Raw genomic sequence first — 22,525 nt, 5'->3', positions numbered from 1 at the left:
AGGTAAATTCTTAAGCATAATCATGAATAAAGGTTTAATATGTTCATAGATGTGAAGTAAGATTTCTACATGCTGGTAAATGTGATTTATTAATGGGTTGTTATTCTCAATTCATAGCATATTGTGAGTTCGGGGATGTTGATAGGGCTGTGTGGAGGGGTTAGAGAGTAAAATTAGCTCAGTCAAAGAAAACTGACACTACGGTGTCCTGATGTCCCTCATGGACATGGCGTTGTTCTCTGCGTGTCATATTACAGGGAGATTCATCTGAGCTTTACTGTTCAGGACATAGTTAACGATGTGCTATTGTTTAAAAGTTGACGGAGGAAATCAAATATATAGGACAATATACTTAACTGGGGTTACGAAAAACGGGGACACCTGTGACTCTTCTCCAAGTACGCAGCCTTGAGCTCAAGAATATTTGTAATCTATTTACAGCAGCCGCTGAGTAAGGCGAACTGCGCTCAACGAGACATGATCCCAACACGAAGCTGCACTCTCCGTAACTGTTTTTTATTTTAAAATAACGCCACCATATTTCGATTATCGAAATGGATCGTGCTTTGAAACGGGAACGTGAGGGGGCAGAGCCAGAGACGGTGGACGTGGGGTCGGGAATAATGGATATCGACGACGATGAGGAAATTGAGGAACTTCATAAAAGGTAGTTTCTCACGGGTGCTTTCTAGTTATAAAGTTTCACATAAAGGCAGTTTAACATAGGGTTTTATAAATATGAATGTGCCGTTCCTCGTTCAAATGAAATACAGCATTCTTCCCTACTAATTTGGGAGATCTATTAACTCCCGAAGGGTTTGTTGCTAATATACAGTACAGTCAAAAGTTTTTGAATAGTATGATTTTTAATGTTTTTTTAAAGTCTTTATTTAATCCAAAGTACAGCAAAAACAGTAACATATTTTTACTATTTAAAATAACTGTTTTCTGTTTAAATATTTTTTTAATATGTATTTTTTTCCTGTGATTTCATAACTGAATTTTTAGCATCATTACCGCAGTCACATGATCCCTTAGAAATCATTCTGATTTGCTGCTCAGAAAAAGAAAATGTAATTTTTTAAGGTTTCTTTGATGAATAGAAAGTTCAGAAGAACAGCGTCTATCTGAAAAAGAAATCTGCTGCAACATTATAAATGCTTTTATCATCACTTTTGATCAATTTAAAGCATCCTTGTTAAGTAAAAGTATTAATTTATATAATTTATTTATTTCCACAAAAATTGTATGGTGTATAATGTTATAAAAGCTTTTTTATTTCATATAAATACTGATCTTTGGATTGTTCTACTCATCAAAGAATCCTGAAATAATGTACTCAACTGTTTTAAATACAATAATAATAATAATAAATAAATAATAATAAATAAATTAGAATGATTTCTGAAGGATTATGTGACACTGAAGACTGGAGTAATGATGCTGAAAATTCAGCATTGGTCACAGAAATAAATTACATTTTAAATATATTCAAATAGAAAACAGTTATTTTAAATAGTGAAAAATATTTTAAAAAATGTTTACTTTTTTGCTGTACTTTGGATCAAATAAATGCAGGCTTGGTGAGCAGAAGAGACTAAAAAATATTAAAAATCTTACTGTTCAAAAACTTTTGACTGGTAGTGTCTGTATTTTGTATAGACGTCCATTAAAAATATAATAATTCTGTTTTATTTATGCATTAATTATTCAACACTATAATATTGGTATAAATAAATATTTTTAAATAGCTTTATATTCAGTACTAATAGCTGTTGATAAATTCATTTCCAAGTCTGTAATAAGCAGATATTCTACCATACCCTTACGAAAATTAACCATGGTTTTACTACAAGTAAAACCAAAAAAACATGGTAATCACAAATTAACCATGATTTTGCTTCACTAACCAAGTTTAACCATGGTATTTGTAGTAAAACTGTGGTTATATCAATGATAATCAATAAGCCAAAAAACCATGGTTACTACACTTTTACTATAATAAAACCATGGTTAATTTTCATAAGGGATATGTTTCTACTAATCGTTTTAGCTTTTTAAAATTTTACGATTAGAATCCAAACATCATTAAACACTTAATTATTCTCCATACGATATTTCATACAGTATTCAGTACTACATTTCTTTGTTAAAACTTTTCTAAACTCTTTCTGGTTAGTTTAAAGGAAGTCGTGCAAGATCCATCAGTGAAGCCTAAACTCCAGTGCCTGATGGTGGACCCATCCTTCTCCATGGTGACAGTACAGAGTGAGGACAGTGGCATAGTATGGGAAACTGCTTCTAGTAGATGCTCAACTCCATGGGCTTCAGAGGGAAGCTCGCCATCTGAACAGTACAGTCTGGAAGGTTCTGGAACGCAGGGAAATATCGTGATTATAATGGATGAAGACAGAATTAAGAGGAAAAGAACAAGCAGAGGCAAGCTGGGTGAACGATTTAAAAAGATGAGCTCTAGGCTGCCCAAAAGTCGGGTAGGTGAGGAAAGACCCGCAATGATTGAGGTTTCCGTGCCGAATATCAGATCTGAAAACAATGAGGATGGCCAGTCTGCTGTAAGCAAGGATCAAGATCTTTTTAGTTTGATATCAGAGGGTTTTGAAATACTCAACATTGTTGTACCTTCAAAGCTTGCTACAGTAGATGAGGAAGATAGCAGTGAACTGACGGAGAATTTGGCCTACTTGAATGATACCCCAAAGATAAAATCCAAACAAAAGCACGAACCTGTCGCTACAAATAGTTTTCCTGGAAACATAGAGACAGACATTGAGGAAATAAAGCAAAATGAAAGCCTCCAGATCTCTGCTGATAAACACCCAAAGAAGGATGAAACTCATATGGACTATCTTGAGAAATTCACACTGTTAGATGAGCAGGCGCCTAGTGATAACACTACTCTGACAGAAAAACTTGTACCGGAAGTTACTCTCCAGCCAGAGGAACCTGAGGTGACTCAGAAAGAACCGAAAGCAGATGAAGCTGTCGATGAGGATTCCTTTGTAATTATCAGCGATGTTGAACTCGCAGGTGAACACCTTGATGAAGTGTTCTATGGAAGTAAGTTCAACGCAGAGCCTGTGGTTGAGGACCGAAATGGAAAAACAGCAAAAGAAAGCTCTAAAACTCTGAAAGAGAGTGGATCGGTATTATTCGGAAGTCAGGAATGTATCCTCACACCTGTATACCTCCCCACCGGACCGCCAAAGATCATAGACCCCGTTCTTCTTGAAGAACCACGGGCCATGTCCTTCCACTATTCAGACCTTTATGAGGATGCATTAGGAGACCGAAAGAAAGAAGACGACTTCTCAGATACGGAGAGTGTAGTTTCTGAAAGGTCTTTCAAAAGGCGATATTCTGATTCTGATGAGGGAGATGGTTATCTGGAGAAGTTCATATTAAAGGATGAAACACCAGTGGTTACTAATGCAGCCGAGACCAAACCGGAGGAAGACGGAGGGAAATTCGCATGGTCACAAAGTAAATTCGAACTCACTGGATGTTTAGAAAGAGCACAGGAAGAAATCGATGAAGTAACTGAAGAACAACCATGTGTGCATGATAAAAACGAAAGCAAAGCGCCGTGTGAGTCCACAGGGTGTTGTTCAGAAGGACACTGTGCTCCACAAATTCAACCAGAGGTGGAAAAGATTGTTAAAAGAAAGGTCACATCAGACGACTTGGTTGCAAAGCATAGTAAGAAAGTTGAAAAGCAACATGATGTCACTGTCACTATCAAGGAGAGTATCACAACAAAACGTGACCCAGATGACACACAACCTCATGAAGTGGTTCAAGTCCTTGAGCCAGAAAGCAAAACCCACACACACAGTGGACAAGAACAAAAAAGTCTGACAGCTCATATTCAAGTGCCTGTGGGTTCAGCACATGAAGATGTTATTAAAGCTAAAGATGAATTTGAAATTCTGCCTGTAACAAAGATCTCTGAGAAAATCCAGGCTGATGCAGTTAAAAACACCAGTGTTTCTGAGGCCAGTGTGGCTAAATGTCACAAAGCAGCTGATGTCATTGCTGACATTCAGGAAGCAAGCGTTATTACTAAAAATGACAAAGGAGAGATTCATAAAACTAAGTTTTTAGAACCAAATATAACTCAAAGAATTGATAAAGACATAGTAAAAAGGGAAGCACCAGAAATAATTGCACAAGAGGTTATTAGTATCAAAGAAAAGCTTTTAGATAAAACAGAGCCTCCAAAAACAGAAGAACCTTTGAAAGTAGAGGTCAAGCCTTCAGAAGAGACTGAAACAGATGCTGCTAAAACTGAACATTCTGCATCTAAATCCTTAGAAAACAGAGAAATACTTGCTGTAGTTGAGGGTAAAGTGAGTGAAGGATTAATACCCAAGAAGGAGGAACAAGAGCAAGTAATTGACAGAATTGGTGCAGCGCAAGAACTTGAGGCCCATATCGGTACAGCAAAAGCATTAACAGAACTTGAAATGAAGCCAGAGTCTGAAATTACATCAGTTCAGGGAGCTTCAGAAAAATCACATCCATGTGAAACAGATACAACAAACACTGAGCTTCAGACTAAACCTGAGATTACAAGTGAGGAGAAAATGTATCCCGAATTACAAAATGAATTACAAAACAAGCAAGCCAAAGCAGACATGGGTGCAAATGAGGCACCAGTGCTAAAACAAAGGCTGGAGAAGCAAAAGGGACATATTGACATACCTAAGATTGAACCTGAGGTTACAGAAAAACATGGAAAAGTTGAGGAAATCAAGGTAGATGTTATAGAGGAAGCAAATCAGAAAGTCAGCACCACAAAAGAGCCTGTTCAGGATGAGATACCTACTGAGAAAAGAGTGACAAAAGAGATTAAAGAAATGATCGGTTCAAGGCAAGAATATAGCTTATTGTTAGCTAATGACGTGGAAGCATCTGTTCGAGAAAGTAAGAAAGAGTTGAAAGTGTCAGAAAATGTAGAGGACTTATCAAAAGTAAGACCTGTTGTACCAACAAAGGAGGTAAAGGTAGAAGAACATAGTAAAGTCAATGACGTGCCTATATTAACCAGAGAGATCCTAGTGAAAGAACCGTCCATCTGTAGGCCTGATATTGAGAACAAGATGTTACCTCTAAGGTCAGCAGAAACAGAGGAACAAAAGAAAACACATCTGAATGATGCACGGATTGAAGACATAACAGACCTTCCAGAGCCCATTTCGCCTCCTCCACCAGTTGATGAAGACGACACTATAGCAATGAGAGTTTCTCCTTTAGAGCCAGAAGATAGTGTCAAAGTTTATGAAGATATACATAACGGAGGAAGCCTAAGTAGGACTAAAGGTGTCTTCTCACAACTGCGAAGTTTTACCCCTCAAGAGGATCTGTCGGCCTTGAGCTGTGGCCCAGATTTGCAGCAAGAAATTGCGGAGGAGCTTGATTATGAGATGGTCACCGAACAAGAGGCAAGACAGTCTGAACAAGCTATAGCTGAAGATGGGCACCGAGAACAAGTTCGACTGTCAGATCAAAACCTGGAAACTGGTTTTGAATTTGTTGAGGATTTGGATAGCGCCCAGATGATAGAATATGAAGAACAGGAACTTGAAATTCAACCAATGGATGCGTTCTGCCTTGTTTGTCATTGTCCAGTACTGCTAAGTGAGGCTGAGCATCAAAACCATGAAATGGCCTCTTTAGATGAGGCCTTTGACAGTATTAAGGTAAGTTCCCTGTGCTTTGAAAGAGTGCTAAGACATGATTTCCTGACATTAGCTTGACATCTGATCTTTCTCGTCTGGCCCGTTTGGAGAGCTTACATTATGAAGTCACTGATTGCTCAAATGTTTTATACAGAAGGACACTTACAGTGTCCAAATGATAAAAATACATAATCAGCTGTAAAACAAACTCAAAGTTGTTGACTATTCAAGAATATTCAAGTATACACCAGTTAGAGACAGTGAAATATTGTTTAGTTCTATTGACAGTATTCATAGCAAATGAGTCAGAACCGACTGACTCACAGCAAGGCCTGAATATCCCTCTCTGAAAGTAGACAACTGTTTCCATGATTCATCTGTAGTTTATTCCGAAGGACTGCACCAATGCCATTTGACCTTTGCCAGTATGAACAATCCAAAAGAGAAGTAATATTTCCAAGTATAAAACGAGATTGCTCAATCATTCAAGATGAATGCTGAATATTTTGTTGTGTTCTGTACCTCAGAATGTTTCATGATGTGCATCTAATGAATTTCCCATGTGATAATGTTTTCAGAATCAGCTGAGTGAACTGATATCAGTTTTACAAGGAAGATCAGAGAATATTGAAGACTTTGTATCTGAGCTTGAGTTGGCATACAACACAGTGGAGGTATTTACATTAAAATGTGTTTATTTAAACATACCCAAACAATTCCATAGTCATATCTAGAGACCTACAGATGAGGTCAAAAGTTTACATACACCTTGCAGAATCTGCAAAAAATAAGGGGGATCATACAAAATGCATGTTATTTTTTATTTAGTATTGACCTCAATAAGATATTTCACATAAAAACATTCACGTATAGTCCACAAGAGAAAATAATAGTTGACCTCATTCAAAAGTATACATACACTTGATTCTTAATACTGTGTTGTTACCTAAATGAACCACAGCTGTGTTTTTTTGTTTTGTTTAGTGATAGTTGTTCATGAGTCCCCTGTTTGCCCTGAACAGTTAAACTGCCCGCTGTTCTTCAGAAAAATCCTTCAGGGGCCACAAATTTGGTTTTTCAGCATTTTTGTGTATTTGAAACAATTTCAACAATGACTGTTTGATTTTGAGATCCCTCCTTTCACACTGAGGACAACTTAGGGACACATATGCAACTATTACAGAAGGTTCAAATGCTCAATGAAGCTTCAGAAGGAAAAACTATGCATTAAGAGCCGGGGGGTGAAAACCTTTTGAATTTGCAGAGCAGGGTAAATTTAACTTATTTTGATTTCTGGGAAACATGTAAGTACCTTCTGTAGCTTCTGAAGGGCACTACTAAATGAAAAAATATAATATTTAGGCAAAATAATTAGCAAAATACACACCTTCATTCTGTTCAAAAGTTTTCACTCTGGCTCCTAATGGATTGTTTTTCCTTCTGAAGCATTAGTGAGTATTTGCACCTTCTGTAATAGTTGCATAGTCTCTCAGTTGTCCTCGGTGTGAAAAGATGGATCGCAAAATCATACAGTCACTGTTGGAAAGGGTTCAAATACACAAAAATGCTGAAAAATCAAAGAATTTGTGGAACCTGAAGGATTCAGGTAACAACACAGTATTAAGAAACAAGTGTATGTAAACTTTTGAATGGGGTAATTTCTTGTGGACTATATTTAAACTTCTTTTCTGTGAAATATCTTACTGAGGTTAGTACTAAATAAATGCATTTTGTATAATCCCTCTTATTTTGTTAAAATAATTAACATTTTGCAGATTCTGTATGTAAACTTTTGACCTCAACTGTATATGTTGGACAGTGGAGGACTAAGGTGAAAAAGATTAAGAACCACTGCCCTAGAAAATGTTTAGCAATGTCCTGAGAACCACCAACACCATCTTAGCATCGTGGAGGTGACTTTTGCACTCACACAAATCTAGAGTGAGAGATTTGTAGTGCTTACGTTAGTGCACTGTCAGCTTGGGGGATGCTATCAAGTCGAAAAAGGTTACTGAGAACTTATGTGCAGCTTTATTGTGCTGTTCCCACAGGAGAACTTTAATGATGGTGAGAAGATCATAAAGGAGCACAATGAGGAGGTGGTGAAGCTGTTGATGGATCAGTATAATGAGATGTCTCAGGCCATGGAGGACGAGAAAAAGGCCAAACTGGAACAGCTGTACGACCAGATTGTCTCCTTCCAGGAGAATATTGACAAGGCCAAGGAGACTATGGAGATGACAGCTAAGGAGGAGGACGAGACAGACCCGCTTCAGTTTCTTTCTGTGAGGCTTATCTCATTTATGTGTTAGTTACTTGCTTAAGTAGGTCACACATTAAGATCAGTTTTAATGTATTGCTTTTGTCCAAAAGCATTTTTAAAGTGCTTAGCTAAGATTTGTTACGGTTAGTCTAATCAAACCATTTTTTCCACCCCTTCTCAGTCATCAAAAGATATCAATATGAGGTAACTAAATGCCCTGAATTTTTGTTGTATTAATGGCTTGCTGACATCGAATGCTAATTACAATACTTCAAAAATGATCTGCCTATTAAATGAATCAAAACAGAAGCTTGTTCTAATTGCCTTGTTGAGTGTGGTGTGTTTAAAACTACGTTTGAAACAAGTGTTTGCAGCCACTAAATGAATAGAAATCTAATTATTTACTGCATGGGGTATTCACATGCTATGAGATTGTGATAAACTGGATTACTTCTTAGTTTTCCTTTCAGTGATCCTTCTGTTTATTTTTTAAAATAGGTTGAATACGGCTGTGGAGTCCACCATGTCACTTGAACTTGGTCCACGAGGGCTGCTGGTTTTTGAGGATTATGCCAAGGGCAAGTCAAGCAATGGGAGGAAAAACAGACAAGCCATTCCAGGTACGCCTTAGCCAGGATTTCCATTGCAAATAAACACCCTTCACTTTTTATTGACTTAAATTATCACTCATTTTGTAGTGCCTCAAAAACCACATCTTCAGCCTCAACAGGCTAATTCTGCAACCAGCACTTCTGTCACTGTGTATTGGAAAGTCAACGAGGATGACATTATTGACTGCTTCCAAGTTTACTGCATGGAAGAGCCACAAGGAGGTGAGACTAAAGGGAGAACGGGATGTTACCATCCACACTAAAAAAAACAAAAAAACAAAGCACTACCATTCATAAGCTTGGGGTTGGTAAGACTTTTAAATGTTGTTGAAAGAAGTCTCTTATGATCACCAAGGCAATTAACAGTTGTGGTGCTTACAGTAGGGACAATAATTATTTGTATGTTTGCCCACTGACAAAAAATGATCAGTCTATAATTTTAATGGTAGGTTTATTTGAACAGTGAGAGACAGAATAACAACAAAAAATCCAGAAAAATGCATTTCCAAAAAGTTATAAATTGATTTGCATTTTAATGAGTGAAACAAGTATTTGACCCCTTCACAAAACATGACTTAGTACTTGGTGGAAAAACCTTTGGCAATCACAGAGGTCAGACATTTCATGTAGTTGGCCGCCAGGTTTGCACACATCTCAGGAGGGATTTTGTCCCACTCCTCTTTGCAGATCCTCTCCAAGTCATTAATTCGAGGCTGATGTTTAGCAACTCAAACCTTCAGCTCCCTCCACAGATTTTCCGTGGGATTAAGGTCTGAAGACTGGCTAGGACACTCTAGGACCTTAATGTGCTTCCTCTTGAGCCCCTCTTTTGTTGCCTTGGCTGTGTGTTTTGGATCATTTTCATGCTGGAATACACATCCACGACCCATTTACAATGCCCTGGCTGGCTTCAATGCCTTGGACCTGATGGCACATGGCCCTGTTCATCGTTCCTTTGATGCGGTGCGGTTGCCCTGTGCCCTTAGCAGAAAAACACCCCCAAAGCATAATGTTTCCACCTCCATGTTTGACGGTGGGGATGGTGTTCTTGAGATCATAGGCAGCAATCCTCCTCCTCCAAACACGGCGAGTTAAGTTGATGCTAAAGAGCTTGATTTTGGTCTCATCTGACCACAACACTTTCACCCAGTTCTCCTCTGAATCATTCAGATGTTCATTGGCAAACTTCAGACGGGCCTGTACATGTACTTTCTTGACCGGGGGACCTTGCGGGTGCTGCAGGATTTCACTCCTTCACAGCGTGTGTTACCAGTTGTTTTCTTAGTGACTAGTGTCCCAGCTGCCTTGAGATCATTGACAAGATCCTTCCGTGTAGTTCTGGGCTGATTCATCACCGTTCTCATGATCATTGAAACTCTACGAGGTGAGATTTTGCATGGAGCCCCAGACCGAGGGAGATTTTGTGTTTCTTCCATTTGCAAATTATCGCACCAACTGTTGTCACCTTCTCACCGAACTGCTTGGCAATTGGACTTGTAGCCCATTCCAATCTTGTGTAGGTCTACAATCTTGCCCCTGACATCCTTGGACAGCTCTTTGGTCTTGGTCATGGTGAAGAGTTTGGAATCTGATTGATTGATTGCTTCTGTAGATAGGTGTCTTTTATGCAGGTAACAAACTGAGATTAAGAGCACTTCCTTTAGGAAGAGAGTGCTCCTAATTTCAGCTCAATGCCTGTGTAAAAGACGCATGGGAGCCAGAAATCTTGCTGATTGATAAGGGATCAATTACTTATTTCACTCATTAAAATGCAAATCAATTTATAACTTTTTGGAATTGCATTTTCTGTGTCTCTCACTGTTCAAATAATACTACCATTAGAATTATAGACTGATAGACTAATTTTTATTGTCAGTGGGCAAACATACAAAATCAGCAGGGGGTCGAATATTTTTTTTCCTCACTGTACTATATTTATATTTTTGTGATAACCATGATATATTTTTAGGATTTTTTTAATGAATAGAAAGTTCAAAAGAACAGTATTCATTTAAAATGAATATCTCTTGAGGTCCCAAAAATATTAAGCAGCACAACAGTTTTAACACAGAATGCTAAATCAGCATATTAATATGATTTCTGAAGGATCATATGACACTAAGTAATGAGTAATGACTACTGAAAATTCAGCTTTGCGTCACAGAATTAAATTATATATTAATAAATTATATATTAATTATATATTAATAAGTGTATTCAAATAGGAAACCAATATTAGAAATTGCAAAAATAACTAAATAACTTTAGTTATTAGCTTTTTTCTATGGAACACAAATAAAGATATTTTGAACTTGATTTGATACAGTGAAAGTGTGTTTTGGACCATGCTAATTTTTATTGTATGGCATAAATCTATTAAAACACTTACAAATATTTTTTTAAGCATAAATGATCCATTTAACATTGACACAAAATATGGCAATCTGACTAATAAAAACAAGTAATATTATGTAAAATTATGTCAGTGGGATACACAGCTCAGCTGCATGCTTCAGTTAAAGTGTGTTAAATGTAATTGAATCTGCAGCGATCTCAGAGGAATACAGGGTGACTGTGAAGGAGAGCTACTGTAATCTAGAAGAGCTGGAACCGGATAAGAGTTATAAAGTGTGGGTGATGGCGGTGAACTACACAGGCTGCAGCATGCCGAGTGAGAGACTACCCTTCAGAACAGGTCAGTTATTCATCGGGTAAATCCCCTCTGACTCGCATGATGTTTGTGAGAGCAAGAGGTCATGCTACCATATGTATGTATGTCATAATATATCAATTTATAATGAGATGACCATGTGGAGCCTCTTTGCGAGATCACTGACACTGAATGTGCATGCAAAATGCAAAAGTGTTTTTAATCCAGATTAAATATGCTGTGTTCACATTTAGCAAAACAAACTTAGAATCTCAACTGTGTTTCCTAAGCTCCTTCTGTCCCAGTGATCCAGACAGAACATTGTACAGTGCTGTGGGACACGGCAACGCTGCGTTGGAGCGCCATTCAGCCCAGTGCTGTGGACAGCTTCACACTGGAGTATTGCCGTCAATATGCATGTGAGAGAGAGGGACTCAGGTACAGTTAACCAGATTTACACTAAACTCTCTATATAAGCATAAACACCACTAGGGGTCATGAGAAATCTTTTAAGTCACCATGAATTCAAAATTCACAATTGTAATCAGTGTTATTTTAGCATTTTTCAGTACTATGATAGATTTGATTAATATTTTGAATTAGGGGTGGGTGATATACCAGTAGATATGATTAACCAATAGAAATTTGTCAACCAATTTTGGACTGTCATCTCTATAGCATTTACACACTCATGTGACGTTTTGCTACGTGCTCACAAAAACATAGCGTTTGCATGCATTTTTAAGCAGTGCGGTTTAAAAAAACAAGTGACTTTATGCTGTTGAAACACAATCAGCAGCGAAAGAGAACTTAAGAAGACGGTGCTGGAGTTATTTTTGCCACTTTATTGACCTTGAAAGGTTAAATATACACACTTGTATGTGTCAAAATAGTATGCTTGTAAACACAGTAATTTAGATCCTAAGTGAAAGCAAACAGCTGAGAAAGAAAACACACATGTAACAGTATATTTGATCTGGCCAGCTCTTAAAGTGACAGTAGTCTAATATTCCTGCTGTCTGTCATTCATTTTAATCAAACAACATAAGAGAGAAAATCTCTCACTGCTCTTGACTAAATCACTTTTCTTTATTTTAAGAAGAAGAAAAATACATTTAATTTACACAGTGAAGTATATGCAGTGTGTTTTTATACATTTGATTACTTCATACAATGTGTGTAGCATTTCCTATTTATTTGTTCCACTGTTTTTTGTCCTGTTGTCATTTGTTTCTTATTCTTATTTAATTGTGGTTTTTCCACTTTTTTGTTTTTAATTTAGGCTTGTATTAGTTTTTTTGTGATATTGACACAGGTGACAAGAATTATTTTTATGGTATCAATTTTTTTATATAATGAAGAACTTATTTAAAACCAAAATAATTTTTTATATGGTTTCTATACATTGTTATTTTAGTTTAGTAATTTAGTGCAAGTTAAACTAAAGGAAAATTAAAAATGTGTTTAAGTGTTTTTTTTTTTTTTTAAATATGTGTAAGTATTTTTTTATATTTTATTTTGTTTCAGTTAAATTTCAAGTAAATAATTTTTATTAGTAAACTATAATAACACAGATTCTGGAATATTGAATTTATTATATTATTACATATTGTTATATTATATTATATTATTTTAATTATAATTCAAAATTATCAGTGCACATCATTTTTTAAATGGTGTATATATTGGCATCCAATAGTTTGGGATCAGTAAGATTTTTAATGTTATTTAAATAAGTTTATTTTGTTTGATCTCAAAAGAAATACAGAAAAAAAATTACTATTTTTAATTTTTTCTATTTTTAATATACTCTAAAATATATTTTAATTATATTATAATTTTCAGCTTCATTACTCCAGTCTTCAGTGTCACATGATCCTTCAGAAATATATGCTGATTTATTGTCAACGTTGGAAACAGTTGTGCTGCTTAATATTTTTTTGGAAGCCTGTTAAAACATTTTTCAGGATTCTTTGGTACATAAAAAGTTCAAAAGAACAGCATTCATTCAAAATAGAAATTGTATTGTAACAATATAAACTACAATTTAAAAATGTGGGGTCATTACATTTTTATTCTTTCTTTTTTTAAAGAAATTAATACTTTAATTTGTCAAGGATATTAGAATATTTCTATTTTGAATAAATGTTGTTCTTTTTAACTTTTTATTCATCAAAGAATCCTGAAAAAAGAATTACAGGATCCCAAAAAAATTAAGCAGCACAAGTGTTTCCAGCGCTGATAATAAATCAGCATATTATAATGATTTTTGAAGGATCATGTGACAATGAAGACTGGAGTAATGATTCTGAAAATGCAGCTACGCATCACAGGAATGAATTACATTTTAAAGTATTTTAAAAATAGAAAACCATTATTTTAAACTGTAATAATATTTCACAATATTGCAGTTTTTTCTGTATTTTTGACCAAACAAATGCAACCGTGATGAGCATAGGATACTTTAAAAACATTAAATCGTACTAATCCCAAACTTTTGAAGGGCAGTGAGTGTGTGTAAATACATATACATTTTTTATCATCACACATAACATTAAATATACTTATTGATTGGCATCAATGCCATTTACTATAAATATATGATGAAGCATATTTCACTAAGACCTTGTATACTCAAGTCCATTGAACACTCAGATGAGATTTCTCATGATTCCTCAAGGGTGCACATCTGAGTAGGGTAAGGAGAGGTTAAATCCGCTCTTATTGAAAACACTCTCTCCTTACACAGATCCATATCAGGGATAAAAGGCTATGAGCAGAGGGTCCTCCTTCAACCCAATGAAAATTACCTCTTCTACATCAAATCAGTGAATGCCGGAGGGGCCAGTGAGCAGAGCGAGGCGGCCCTTATCTCCACCAGAGGTCAGACTCACTGCTATTACAACATCAGCCTAAGACTCTCATACTGTATTATTGCTATTAAAGTGCAGTCACATTTAGGGACATCTATGTGAGCCATGCTTCATACATCGCTACCATATTGAAAATAGATGATGAAGCTTTTTTCCCAAAAAATTTTTGTCAAAATATCTTAAAGCAACACTAAGTAACTTTTCCCTCAACGCTCCCTCTACAGGTTGGAAGCGGAATTGTCAACACTAAAGAGTTGTTTTTACCTTAAAATAATGTTTCCGAACTCGTGTCAGTGGTTCATCAACTCATAACAGGGTGAAACGGCACTTTCGTATTTGCTTTGCGACCCTCTGTCAGCCATAACAGCACTATGTAAGTTTGGGTCGTCGGGTTGCGGTTTTGTAGTTCAAATGAGACTACAAATGCGACTTGCTTTATGGCAGGCTTCACAAAAGGTTTTCATACTTTTATAAAGTCATACAACATACTCTACCTTGTCACTGGACATCGTTATTTCCAAAGCCGGTCCTGGATAGCCTCCAAACAAATAACGTGCATGTGACGTGACGGTAGGCTAAATTATTTACGACAGCGGTAATGGACAATTACGCTTCCAACCTGTAGAGGGAGCGTTGAGGGAAAAGTTACTTAGTGTTGCTTTAAATGTGATTATACCTTTAGTTAGTGATATAGAACATGGCCATTTTTGACAGCATCAGTAATTTCTAACTTTTCAAATAATGAAATGTTCATTCTGTTTGTTTTTTGGTGATTGTTGTAAATTAAGGTACAAGGTTCCACTTCCTCAGCGAAACAGCCAACTCAGTGCTGGAGGTTTCAGAGGACAGGAACTCAGTAGAGTACCCACATGACACCTACACTAAAATGTCCTCTATCATAGAGTAAGTTCTGTACTTCAAACATTTGTTTTCACTATACAAAACTAACACTGTAAATACAAATTTTTAAGCAGAAAAAAAAAATTTGTCCTGTTTAATTTGCAATCTCAAACTGCCTGACATATGCTGTTTTCAGCAATGCACAGATGCATATATATATATATATATATATATATATATATATATTTTTATCTCATTTCCAGATGTCCAGCTGTCCTGGGTGAGCTTTTACCTTCTCTTGGATATTACTACTGGGAGACGGAGGTGTCACAGTGCAAAGCCTACCGTATCGGCATTGCATATCAAACTGTGTCCCAAACCAGCACACTGGGGGAGAACAATGCCTCCTGGTGTCTGCACTGTGTACCTACATCTATAAGGTATGCCACTTCATGTATTTCTGAATGTGTTTCATTGTCCAAAAGAGGATATTCATTAGCTGTATCAGGTCATGGAATTTTTTTTTTTGAACAGCAACATTTACAACTCTGTCCAGCCAAAAAACTGTGTTTATTTATTATCTGCCCATTTGAGTTGAAATAAACAACCTGGTAGGACATTTTGTAACTGTGGAAACACTGTGTAGGCTCTTTGGCAATCAGAAAGGTAAATTAACTGGTGCCTTCAAAAAGAATCAAAATGCCCCTTTGGTATAAATAATCTCAAAAAAACGTGTAACTCTCATTAATGTGTTCTCTCGTTAAACGAGTTCTCTCAGTCTTCCATAAAACGTTTAAAAATAGTCTTGTGCACTTCGAAAAAAAACCTTGTCTACAACTGTGAAGGTACGGTGTACATCGTCTATGATGTTAGAGTTTGCAAATCAGCAACTAGGGTCCTCTCAAGTCAATGGAAAGAACAGTTTTATAAGTGCATCTGCAAAAAGCACAAAGATGATACTATAGATGCTTTTAATGAAAAAATAGAATTTTGTTTCAATGAGAACATATAGTAGTCTTTGGGTTGTGTTTGAATAGCTTTTAAAGATACAATAAGTAATTTTTGCCTAAAGGTTTACACCTACATAAGTGATGTACATGTAAAATGAAGACTGCAGCCATATCAGTGACCTAGAAAAAAGGTTTTATTCCACATAAAGTGGTGAACTCCTTACGATGTTCTATAATTAGGTTTACATACACCTTGTAGAATCTGCAAAATGTTAATTGTTTAATCAGAATAAGAGAGATCATACAAAATGCTTGTTGTTATTTATTTAGTACTGACCTGAATAAGATATTTAACATAAAAGACTTTACATATAGTCCACAAGAGAAAATAATAGTTGAATTTAAATTAGTTTTTTTAGTGATATTTGTTATTAGGTCCCTTGTTTGTCCTGGACAGTTAAAATGCCTGCTGTTCTTCAGAAAAAAATCCCACAAATTCTTAGGTTTTTAAGCACTTTTTTGTATTTGAACCTTTTCCAACAATGACTGTATGATTTTGAGATCCATCTTTTCACACTGAGGACAACTGAGGGACTCATATACAACTATTACAGAAGGTTCAAATGCTCACTCATGCTCCAGAAGGAAAAACAATGGATTAAGAGCTTTTTTTAATTTGAAAATTAGGATAAATGTTAAAATGTTAAAACTTATTTTGTCTTCTGAGAAGTCTTCAGTATCTTCTGTAGCTTCTGAAGGGCAGTAATAAATGAAAAAAAAAATATGATTTTTAGGCAACATAAGAAAAAATGTACACATCTTCGTTCTATTCAAAAGTTTTCACCCCTGGCTCTTAATGAATTGTTTTGTTTTTTTTCTTCTGGAGCATCAGTGAGCATTTGAACCTTCTGTAATAGTTGCATATAAGTCCCTCAGTGTGAAAATATGGATCTCAAAATCATACAATCATTGTTGGAAAGGGTTCAAATACACAAAAATGCTGAAAAGCCAAAGAATTTGTGGGACCTGAAGAATTTTTCTGAAGAACAGCGGACAGTTTAACTGTTCAGGACAAACAAGGGACTCATGAACAACTAACAAAAAAAAACACAGCTGTGGATTATTCAGGTAACAACACAAGAATCAAGCGTATGTACACTTTTGAACAGGGTCATTTTTATAAATTCAACTTTTCTATTGTGGACTATATCTAAACATCTTTTATGTATGTATGGTGTATGTAAACTTGACTTCAATTGGATAAAAAAAAAATCAAAAGATCATCAGAAAGCTATCAAGCAAATGATTTTTTGAGAAAACTGATCCAGTGTTTCACATTTGTCAGTGGCAAAAGTATGTGAAACTTTGCTTTCAGTGTCTGGTGTGACCCCCTTTTTCAGCAATAATTGCAGATTAACATTTCCTCTGACTGCTGATCAGTCCTGCACAACATCTTGTATGAGTTTTAGCCCATTCCTTAGTACAGAACCACTTGAACTTTGTAATGTTGGCAGGTTTTCTCCTATGAACCGCTTGCTTCAAGTCCTTTCACAACATTTCAATCGGATTAGGGTCCGGACTTTGACTCGGCCATTCCAAAGACATTAACTCTGTTTTTCTTTAAACATTTTTTGGAAGAATGACTTGTGTGCTTGGGGTTGTTGTCTTGCTGCATGACCCACTTTCTCTTAAGATTCAGATCTTGGACAGATGTCCGGACATTTTTCTTCTGAATTTGCTGGTATAATTAAAAATCATTGTTCCATCAATGATGGCAGGCTGTCCTGGCCTAGATGCAGCAAAACAGTCCCAAACCATGATACTACCACCACCATGTTTCAGATAGGATAAGGTTCTTATGCTGGAATGCAGTGTTTTAAACTCAAAATCTCTATTTTCTATTCCATGGATTTTTTCTCCAATAGCCATCTGGCTTGTCCACATGATCTCAATCAAACTGCAGACAAGCAGCAAAGTACTTTTTAAAGAGCAGTGGCTTTCTTCTTGCAACTGTGTCATGCACACAATGGTTGTCAAATTCTTTAGAGATGGTTTAGCCTGATGAGCAACAGCAACTCTTTTTCGGAGGTCCTCAGAGATTTCCTTTGTTCGTGTGATGATTTACTTCCACAAACAAGATCTTATTTTGATAGATCCCTGTACTTTAAATAAAACAGGGCATACAATGAAACCTGATAGTTTTTATCCCACTAAATACTTCTAAACAGATGGACTCTTTAGTTAACTGCTAATCCTAGAGATTTACATACTTCTGCCACTCACAGCAATAGTGTAATATTGGATCATTCTCCAGAAAAAATAAAGTATATATATTTTGTCTTAAATCTCAATAGTTTGATTGGGTTCTCTTTGTCAAGCTTCAAGATTTGCGATATGTTTTAAGTTTCAGGTTTTGGGTCATATTTAGGCAGAAATGTAGAAAATTCTACAGGTTTCACAAACTTTCAAGCACCATTGTTAATAGTAGCCAGTTAAATATCAGTAGTGTGCCTTTTATCAGACACTTTTGGCTTTGTAATATAACAAATATGGGTTACAAAATCAATGGAATCAATGTGTTTTCATTACATTCCATATATACTACTGTTCAAAAGTATAAATATTTTTTTTTATATTTTTCAAAGTTTCTTAAGACTGCACTTATTTAAATACATTAAAAACATAAATATTGTGAAATAACATTAAAATAAAAAAATTCTCTATTTTAAAATATAATTTATTCCTGTGATGGCAAAGCTGTATTATCAATATTCAATATTTATGTGGAAAGCATGATTCATTTGACTTCTTCTTTCATTATTTTCTTACTGATATATACACTGCCATTCAAAAGTTTGGGATCAGTAAAATTTCCAATGTTTTCTTATGTTTCTTATGCTCATCAAAGCTGCATTAATTTGATCAAAAGTCCAAAAAAATGTAATATTGTGAAATATTATTTCAGTGTAAAATAACTGAATATATTGTGAAATGTAATATATTCCTTTGATGCAAAGCTGAATTTTCAGCATCATTACTCTAGTCTTCAGTGTCACATGAGCCTTCAGAAATCATTCTAATATGCTGATTTATTATCAATGTTGAAAACATTTGTGCTGCTTAATATTTTGTTGAAACCTGTGATACTTTTTTCAGGATTATTTAAGAAATGAAACGTTAAAAAGAACAGCATTTATTCAAAATAGACATTTTTGTAACAATTTTAACTACAGTAAATTTTTATTCTTTTTTTTGTAAGAAATTAATAGTTTTATTCACCAATGATGTGTTGCTAAATTGCTTTAAATGATCGCAAAGACTTACATTATTAGAAAAGATTTATATTTTGAATAAATTTTGTTCTTTTGAACTTTTTATTCATCAAAGAATCCTGAAAAAAGTATAACAGGTTCCAAAAAATATCAAACAGCTCAACTGTTTCCATCATTGATAATAAAAGTAATAAATCAGCATATTAGAATGATTTCTGAAGGATCATGTGACACTGAAGACTTTATGCTGAAAATTCAGCTTTGCATCACAGGAAAAAATTACATTTTTAAATATATTAAAATATAAAACCATCATTTTAAACTCTAATAATATTGCACAATATTACTGTTTTTTTTCTGTATTTTTGATCAAGCCTTGATGAACATAAGAGAATTCTATAAAAACATTAAAAATCTTACTGATCCCAAACTTTTGAACGACAGTGTCTATATATGTATAAAATTTGACGTATGTATTATGTTGTATTATATAATATATCTTGTATATATGTGACCATGGATCACAAAACCAGTCTTAAAGGAGTAGTTCACTTTCAGAACAAAAATGTACTGATAATGTACTCAGCCCCTTGTCATCCAAGATGTTCATGTCTTTCTTTCTTCAGTCATAAAGAAATGGTATTTTTTGAGTAAAACAATTCAAGATTTCTCTATTTATAATGGACTTCTATGGTGCCCCGAGTTTGAACTTCCAAAATCCAGCTTTGAAGGACTCAAAACAATCCCAGCTGAGGAAAGAAGGGTCTTATCTAGCAAAACGATGGGTTATTTTCTAAAAAAAAATACATTTTATGTACTTTTTATCTTCAAATGCTTGTCTTGTCTAGCTTGGCGAGATTAAAAGTACATAAGTTGTAAATGTTTTTAGAAAATAACCGATTGTTTCGCTAGATAAGACCCTTCTTCCTCGGCTGGGATCATTTAGAGCCCTTTGAAGCTGCATTTTGGAAGTTCAAACTCGGGGGCACCATAGAAGTGTATTATATGGAGAGAAATCCTGAAATGTTTTCCTCAAAAAACACCATTTCTTTACGACTGAAGAAAGAAAGACATGAACGTCATCTACATTATCTACATGTACATTATCTGTAAATTTTTGTTCTGAAAGTGAACTACTCCTTTAAGTAGCCAAGAATAGATTGTATGGGTCAAAATTATCAGTTTTTCTTTTATGCCAAAAGGTATCAAGATATTTCTTAAATTTTCTACCATAAATATATGAACTTATGTTTTGATTAGTATTATGCATTGCTAAGAACTTCATCTGGATAACTTTAAAGGTGATTTTCTCAGTATTTTGATTTTTTTGCACCCTCAGATTCCAGATTCTCAAATATATCCTAACAAACCATAAACAATGCAAAGCTTATTTATTTGACTTTCAGACAATGTATAAATCTCAATTTAAAAAAACTGACCCTTATGACTGGTTTTGTGGTCTAAGGTCACATATATTATTTGATATATTGTCATCTTAACCCTTCTTCTCTCCAGCTGCAGATTCGAGCTGCTTCATGACCGTGTGGAGTCTGATATCTTTGTTATGGACATCCCTGCGCGGATCGGCACTCTGTTGGATTACAGCAAGGGTCGGCTCTTCTTCTTCAACGCTCAGAACGGGCAGCTCTTGGGTACCTTTCGGCACACCTTCACTCAGCCCTGCCACCCTGTGTTTGTCCTAGAGCAGCCAGGGAATCTAGAACTCAAAATGACCATGGAGGTGCCGGAGTTCGTTAAGCATTGCTAGTTTACATGACTGAAGTCTCAAAACTCTGGGTTTGTTTGTGCCACAGGATATGAGTCAAGTGATTCTTTAATAGCAATCAAATAAATCTGTATTGTGCTGTCACTTCAAGAATTGCTCAGTTCTGTGAAATGCTGTGACTGATGAGATGATGAGAAATATTTAGTTAGGATGACCATACGCCCTCTTTTTCCCGGACATGCCCTGGCCGGGATTTCGAAATTACCAAACATGATTAGATTTTGGCTTTGTTTTCCTATTGTTTTCATATTAGCTGAAGGTAATGAGTAATGACCAATAGCGTTCAGGCGTTGTACATAATCCACGACCAATCATGGCATGCGTGTAGGGGGCATCTACAGAGAACCATCAAAGCAATGCAAGGACCGTGCACTGCACGGTCAAAGGAAAAGCTAAATCCTAGACATTTTAGGCAATTTAGAAATGCTGGCCAGGACGTGTCCAGGACGAAAGGGCATATGGTCACTCTAATTCAATTCTGTGAAAGGAAGAGTTGTTTTTGAAGCTGTGCTTTTAAATCCCTCCAGAAACGATTTTTGTTTTGGAGCTGTTGCATTGTTTTTGTATATATGAAAGAGAAAGTGCATGCGACCAGTGCATGCTTATCATACAGTTTATGATGAACCCCTGGATCACATAATGTGCAGACATTCATATTCAGTGTCAGTGTATTTATTTTGGAAGCTACAGGCTTTCCGGTTGTTTGAATAAAATGAATAGATGTTGGCAGTGCTAATAATTTGGTTTTATAGCTTAATTCTCCCTCCGCTGAGACACGTGTTTTGAGATGATGGGCAAGGCATAACAAATCAGTGATGAAAATATTTATTTTTCTGTGGTTTACTCTATTTACATGATTTGGTAGGAAAAGGTTATTTCACTTCAGTTTCCATTTGAAATTGTTGCTGGTCAGGATCTTGCTTAATCACAAGCTAAGCAAAGGGAAATGAACAGTCGAGAGATTTTAGTTTTCACTTCCAATTCATCACCACAGTATCACGTGCAGATTTTTTTTTTTCCTGTTCTGCTCTAAAAGCTTTACTGTATGACAGTCAAAATCAGTTACAGTCACTTGCATAAGTGAAAACACATTTTAATTTTATTTATTGTCTAATGGCCACATGTAGGGATTGCACCTAATTGAATAAAGTTTTTTGGTGTCTGTTTTGTAAAGTTATTCTTTTTCATTTTTCTGTTGTTAAATCAGTTAGTGGTGGTATGATTTATGAATTAGTCTACTTGTATATTTATTTATATTTCTGAAACAACCGGACTGAATTAAATCTTAACAACGCTTCTGAATATTTTAAGTGTCACTTAGATGCTTTGAAATGTTTTCCATCAAAGCTGTTTCAATGAACAAAGAATTAAAGGGTTAGTTGAGCCAAAAATGAAAATTCTGTCATTAATTACTCACCCTTGTGTCCTTCCAAACCCATAAGACCTTCATTTATCTTTGAGACACAAATTAAGATATTTTTTAATAAGTCTGAGAGCTTTCTGACATGGTCAAGGTGTTGAAAGGTCATCGTTAAAATTGTCCATGTGACATCAGTGGTTCAAGCATAATTTCATGAAGCT

General features: G+C 35.5%; 1 protein-coding gene across 1 annotated transcript; it reads left to right on the top strand.

Moving 5' to 3' along the window:
* The first annotated feature begins 373 nt into the window (after positions 1-373).
* On the top strand, positions 374-22,323 carry cmya5 (cardiomyopathy associated 5). Its single transcript, XM_073841417.1, has 13 exons — positions 374-667; positions 2,180-5,720; positions 6,278-6,373; positions 7,751-7,984; positions 8,144-8,166; positions 8,461-8,582; positions 8,661-8,795; positions 11,122-11,268; positions 11,514-11,661; positions 13,973-14,106; positions 14,885-14,999; positions 15,200-15,376; positions 20,674-22,323. Exons 1-13 carry the CDS (start codon positions 555-557, stop codon positions 20,924-20,926), a joined length of 5,238 nt encoding a protein of 1,745 aa, XP_073697518.1. The 5' UTR covers positions 374-554; the 3' UTR covers positions 20,927-22,323.
* The last annotated feature ends 202 nt before the right edge of the window (positions 22,324-22,525 follow it).

The sequence above is a fragment of the Garra rufa genome, chromosome 5, assembly GCF_049309525.1.
Source record: "Garra rufa chromosome 5, GarRuf1.0, whole genome shotgun sequence".
NCBI lineage: Eukaryota > Metazoa > Chordata > Actinopteri > Cypriniformes > Cyprinidae > Garra > Garra rufa.
This window is presented reverse-complemented; position numbering and strand designations above follow the sequence as displayed.

Bases quoted from the DNA above. Each gene is read 5' to 3' on its own strand.
- cmya5 (XM_073841417.1), top strand. From the start codon at position 555: ATGGATCGTGCTTTGAAACGGGAACGTGAGGGGGCAGAGCCAGAGACG. The intron at 14,107-14,884 runs GTCAGACTCACT...TTGTAAATTAAG, and splicing joins GGCCCTTATCTCCACCAGAG to GTACAAGGTTCCACTTCCTC. The intron at 15,377-20,673 runs GTATGCCACTTC...TCTTCTCTCCAG, and splicing joins TGTGTACCTACATCTATAAG to CTGCAGATTCGAGCTGCTTC.